We start from the raw sequence: 6006 nt of genomic DNA on the forward strand, positions 1-6006 counted from the left end.
CCTAAGACCCTGCCTTCCTGGCGCTCTTTGGCGCTCTTATCCTAACTACGCGCTCACAACCCGTCTTTCACCGCTGCAGATTGGCCCTAGACCCCTGATAAGGGTTCATAAACCCCAAAGAGAAACACCTTGGGCCGCTACTGGCCATCCGCTGCACGTGGGAACTTGCTCAATAATCAGTGAGTACCCTCGGTCAAATGGGGCGGGGCCCCCTTTCCAGGGGGCTGCTGATTGCCACCACCTCCCCTACGGGGCGCCTGCCCCAAGGCCACAGCTTCACCTAATACAGGCAGAGGAGGCATGAGCCACACCGCAAAGCTGTTTTCCTCCAGGCGCCGCCGCCCGCCTGCTCACCCGACGGACGCCCATCCGGGCCAGCCACCTGATCCGGTTCCAATTAAGGTTTGGACCCAGGTGCGCCGCCCCGTGAAGTAATAAAGCGGGCCAGAACTGCCGACTCAAAAGCTAGCGGCGCCTATCAGCCCTTAGGCTTCTTCTTCTTTCTTTCTTTCTTTTTTTTTTAAACAAATTATTCCTTCTGGTTGAAGACAACCCAAATTTATACCTCACCCTTTTCTCTGAATCAGAGGCACAGAATAGCTCACAGACCTCTCCATCCTCTCCCCCCACAACAGATGCTTTGTGACGTGGGTGGGCTGGGAGAGCTCACAAAGAGCTACCCTTTCAAAAGGATGAAGATACTGGATCCATATCCACCCCCCACTCCGGAGAGTCCCAGAGCGGCTCACAATCTCCAGGACCTCCCTCCCCCACAACAGGCACCCACGAAATGGACGGGGCTAGAGAGGGCTCCCATGGTGGCCGCCCTAACAAGGCCAGCTCCTGCCAGAGCTATGCAAAAAGGTGCAAGTAGTGGAGTAGTAAATGAAACCTGGCTCTCCCAAAGTGGGAGGTCTCCAGGCCCTACCTGGAGGCTGGCAACCCAAATTGCTGGCCTCTGCATAACAGCTCTGGTATTCCTCAGCAGTCTCCCATCCAAGTATTAACCTGAGCAGACCCTGCTTAACTTCCATGATCTGACAAGATCAGCTAGCCTGGGCAATTCAGGCGAAATGATAATAGTCCGCACCTTAACCACTACGCCAAGCTGGCTCCAAAGGAGACTTTAAACATACAAAATATGAAGCTACCTTATACTGCATCAGGCCCTCAGTTACACCAAGGTCAGCACTGACTGCACTGACTGGCAGCAACTCCCATGGACTCAAGCTGAAGTTTCAAAGCCTATCCATCTGGATCCGCTATTGATTGAAGATGTCGGAAGCTGAACCTAGGGGCTTACGCCTACCAAGCAGATGCCCTGTAACCGGGCCATCGCCTCTTTCCCAGGCTGCAAGCGGGGGGGGGGGGGGCTACCCACAACTCATCTGCTACCTGCACTCCTCGGACCACCCCTCAAGCGCAGCCGCCGGGAGGGGGAAGGAAAAAAAAGGGGGAGGGGGGGCCACCCAGCCTCACATCGTGCACCCCCGCTCAAGTTCCCCTCATTCCTGAACAGAACTGATTCGCCACTCATGTGCTACTTGAAAGCTATTTAAAAGCTGTTCAGTGCTGCCCGGAGCCGCCCTGAACTGCTCCTTGCAGCCACGACCCTCTCCTTGCAGCCCCGGCCAGGCTGCATTGGGAAGGGAGGCCCACGCCATACCGACTTGCAGCTCAGGCACACAAGCCTCAGCCCCAGGCGACGCCAGGAGACGTGGCTAATTAATAGCCATTCAGCCACCCACCAGGATCCCCAAATTACAACAGCAGGTACCACAATTGCAACTCAAGGCCCCCAAGGCAACAACAAAATAGCCGCCACGTGCCCCTCAAAGCTCCCAATGCCGCCCAAAGGAAGGATAAGAACATAAAACACAAGAGAAGCCATGTTGGATCAGGCCAACGGCCCATCAAGTCCAACACTCTGTGTCACACAGTGGCAAAAAATTTCATGTACACACATACCCTGTGGCCAACAGCCACCGATGGACCTGTGCTCCATACCGCTATCTAAACCCCTCTTGAAGGTGGCCATACCCGTGGCCGCCACCACCTCCTGTGGCAGTGAGGTCCACATGTTAATCACCCTTTAGGATGCCCTAACATGGCTGCCGCGCACACACTGCCCCTTAGAAGGGCCACTGCACACTACGCCCGGTACTGAGGGGTGAAGAAACAGGAGGCCAGCGCTCGCCTCCCCCGGTAATGGTCACTAATTAGCCCCTGAATGGGCCAAGGGCCCCAGCGCCGACGAAATGGCCGCCGCAAGCGCTTGCCTTCTGCCGCCAGCAACCCCCCGAGCCGCCCCTTCACCCAACTAAAGGGCCGCCCGACCCCCGCTTGCGCAAACCACCGCCGCACGCGTCTCAGCCAGCCAACACAAACCACCGCCACAAGCGTCTCGGCCGCCGCACACGCCTCAGCTTGCCAGCGCTGCAGCCGCCGCTCGCGCTCCGTCTTCGCCCACGTCCCCCGGCCCAAGGTCAATACAGGCCTCGTCTTCGCTCCACGATGCCCGCACATGGCTCTCTCAAACAGAGAGCCGAAAAGAACTGTGTGTAGGAGGGCGGGAGCCGGGGCTTATATAGCCCCGACTCCACGCCCCAGCAAACACCCGTATGTCGGGTGATGCTGCCTCTTCCTCCTTCCGGGAAGGGGCAAAGACGGCCCCCAACCCGAACGCCGGTGAGCCGGCTTGGCTGGGGAGGGGCCGGACCTTCTGTGAACTTAGGCAGGTCATTAAAGGAGGACAGGAAGGGTTACATCAGTGCTTGGTTCTTATGGGCCGTTCTTACACGCCCAGAAAAATGTAAGTCAGGCAGCAATGGTCACAATGTCAGACTAGGATCAGGACAGCTCAGGTTCAAATCCCCAATCTGCCTTGGAAACTCAGTGGGTGACTTTGAGTTGGTCACATGCTCTCAGCCTAACTTAGTTCACAGAGCTGTTGTGAGGATAACATGAAAATGAGAAGAGTGATGTAAGCCACTTTGGGGAGAAAACTGGGAAAGCAATGAAGTGAATTAACAAATATAGTTTGTTCTTGCTTTACATTTACAGCTTCCTTTCTTGAGCCAAAGGTCATCTCCACCCAGTCCAAATGGGTTCTTGCCCCAAGTGATTTCCCAAGAATTAAGGCTGATTGAGGATGTATTAACAATCAGTGCAAAGCATAACCATTCATTCTATTATGGGCTGTGGTTTCCTCCATTTTAGGCAAGACTGCAGAGTAAACTTAGAAGCAAGTTATTTTATTACTGATGATTAAGAAAACTAGGTATCTTAACTGCTTCTATTGTGATCTTCTTTCATGCTTTTGCATAGGTTGTGCCTATTTCTGTGTGCAATGACTACTGCCAACCTGGTTATCAGAAGAAAAAGAAGGAAGGGGAGAAGTTTTGCTGCTACAATTGTGTTCCTTGTCCAGAAGGGAAGATTACAGATGGGATAGGTAGGTGATCCTATGGAGGCCTAGTGAAAACTCTACACAGGTTTATTCAGTGGGGCTTAATCCCAACAGTGAGTGTTTAGATTTGCACTGGAACTACATTCTATTCCCAGTAATTCTGAAGATGGTTTATCAAAAAACTAATTTATCACAGCGTGCACATAAACCAGAAGTCTCTATCATCCTCCCTAAAAGTCAGAGAGATTTCAGTGCAATATCCAAAATAAAGGGAAGGAAATTACTTGCAGTCCATTGCTTTTTAGCGCTGTTTGTGCAGACATTCAACTGTAGCTATTTTTGTGGAAGAGATTCATTGCATTACCCCTGCATGCTTGTAGCGATAGCCCCCAAATTTGGAAATAGTCAGAGTGACTCAAGCTACTGAGTCTCTTGAGACATCCGAAAATAATGCTATTTTTCTGAATGATGGAAAATCAAGGGGAGCTGCAATGATCAGGGTTGGCCTCCATGGCCATTGTGACCTCAGTGGGAAGTTGTGACTCCTTCCTACTTCTGCTAGCATCTGTCTATAACAAATGCACTTCCGAGTGAGTACTGATGTGGCAGTAGAGGATAGGTGTAGGGGGATGGTTTAGCTGAGGAGTATGTGCCCCTTGCAAGGATTATGAATCTGTCATGGTGAGACTCCTGGAATACAAGCTTGGTAGCATCACAGTAAATTTGACAACTACTTGAAAAGCCCAACTTGGAATGGTTTGAATAAATTAATATGTGCAGAATTTTTGACATTTTTGACAAGTTGCATGTTAACGGTGACCCCACAGAGTTTTCAAGGGAAGGGTCATTCAGAGGTAGTTTGCCTTTCCTTGGTCTCCATAGAAACAATGTACAGTATTTCCTTGTTTGCCTGTCAACTGGGTAATAGTCTTTCAACTGGATACTAGCCTGTCCCGACCTTGTTTAGTCTCTGATAGCCAACAAGACTGGGCTAGCCTAGGGCATATGGGGTTTTAATTTACAGAATGAAAATATCGATGGTTCTTTTCCTGCATTGGCTTGTGATTACAAATAAATGAACATCCAGGCAAATGTTTATTTATTATTAATGGGATTTATACACCCCCCCCCCCATCGCACCAAGGCAGGTTAAGGGGTTATGATTTGATGAAAATAATAATGAGCCAAGTATTTACAATGCTTTGAGTACAGTAAATTTTTGGCATGAATTGAGTATGATGATAATATGCTATAACAGCCAGCAATGAGGAGATCACAAGTGCCATTATTCCTGTGTACAAATTCAGCATTAAGAAAGACCTAACAGAGTTTTGCAGCATCTTATATTATAATAACAATTAAGTTTTAGTGCACAAGTGACTGGTACTAATAAACTTTCCGACTCTCTTTCTCTCCAGATATGGTTGACTGTATCAGATGCTCAGAAGAACAATACCCAAGCAAGGACCAAGATGGGTGCATTCCTAAAGTTATAACCTTCTTGTCCTTTGATGAACCTTTAGGGATCAGTTTAGCATCAGTTGCAATTTCATTTTCCCTGGTAACGGCCTTGATTCTAGGTACATTTATGAAGCACAAAAATACCCCAATAGTCAAAGCCAATAACCCGGATATCACGTACACTCTCCTGATTTCCCTGCTGATCTGCTTCCTCAGTCCTTTGTTATTTCTTGGATTCCCTAAGAAGGTGACCTGCTTCTTCCGACAATCTGCTTTTGGCATTATCTTCTCCGTGGCTGTTTCTTGTGTGTTGGCCAAAACGATCACTGTGATAGTAGCTTTCATGGTAACCAAACCAGGATTCAGCATGAGGAAGTGGGTGGGGAAAAGACTGCCCGTATCCATTATCCTTACTTGTTCCCTCATGCAATCAGGCATTTGTGTCGTGTGGTTGGGAACCTCTCCCCCTTTCCCGCATTTTGACACACAGTCACTGACTACTGAGATAGTGGCAGAATGCAATGAAGGGTCAGTCTTCATGTTTTATATTGTCCTTGGGTACATGGGGCTTCTGTCGCTCATCAGTTTGACTGTGGCTTTCCTAGCCAGGAAGCTGCCAGACACTTTTAACGAAGCCAAATTTATTACCTTCAGCATGTTGGTCTTTTGCAGTGTTTGGTTGTCTTTTGTTCCAACTTACCTGAGCACCAAAGGGAAATCCATGGTAGCCGTGGAGATCTTCTCTATACTGTTCTCCAGTGCAGGGTTACTGGCCTGTATTTTTTTCCCCAAGTGCTATATTATTGTGTTGAAGCCTGAGCTGAACAAGAGAGAACTGCTAAAAAGGCAAAAGTGTTAAAAGACTATAGCTATCTGATTCCGTGCATTTCTTCTGAGGGATTCATAGGCCTATTGTGAGTCTGACTCATACTGGATTTCAATTAGTTATTACTGTTATATACATCCCATTTGTTCTGAATTCCAGGATTATGAAAGTTCATGAAGCATTTCTGAATTTTAATAGCATATTTTGTGTTAGTCTTGTTCTTAGACCAACATATGACTTGTAGAGTCCATGGTGGCCTTTATATTGATCCCCACCAAGTGTGGGAAAAGCAAAATACAAGAAAACTCTT

General features: G+C 48.7%; 1 protein-coding gene across 1 annotated transcript; it reads left to right on the forward strand.

The window, feature by feature from the left end:
- The first annotated feature begins 2230 nt into the window (after positions 1–2230).
- On the forward strand, positions 2231–5729 carry LOC132584654 (vomeronasal type-2 receptor 26-like). Its single transcript, XM_060256554.1, has 3 exons — positions 2231–2485; positions 3328–3454; positions 4828–5729. The coding sequence occupies exons 1-3, from the start codon at positions 2231–2233 to the stop codon at positions 5727–5729; spliced, it is 1284 nt and encodes a 427-aa protein (XP_060112537.1).
- The last annotated feature ends 277 nt before the right edge of the window (positions 5730–6006 follow it).

This window comes from Heteronotia binoei, chromosome 15 (genome assembly GCF_032191835.1).
Source record: "Heteronotia binoei isolate CCM8104 ecotype False Entrance Well chromosome 15, APGP_CSIRO_Hbin_v1, whole genome shotgun sequence".
NCBI classification, from domain to species: domain Eukaryota; kingdom Metazoa; phylum Chordata; class Lepidosauria; order Squamata; family Gekkonidae; genus Heteronotia; species Heteronotia binoei.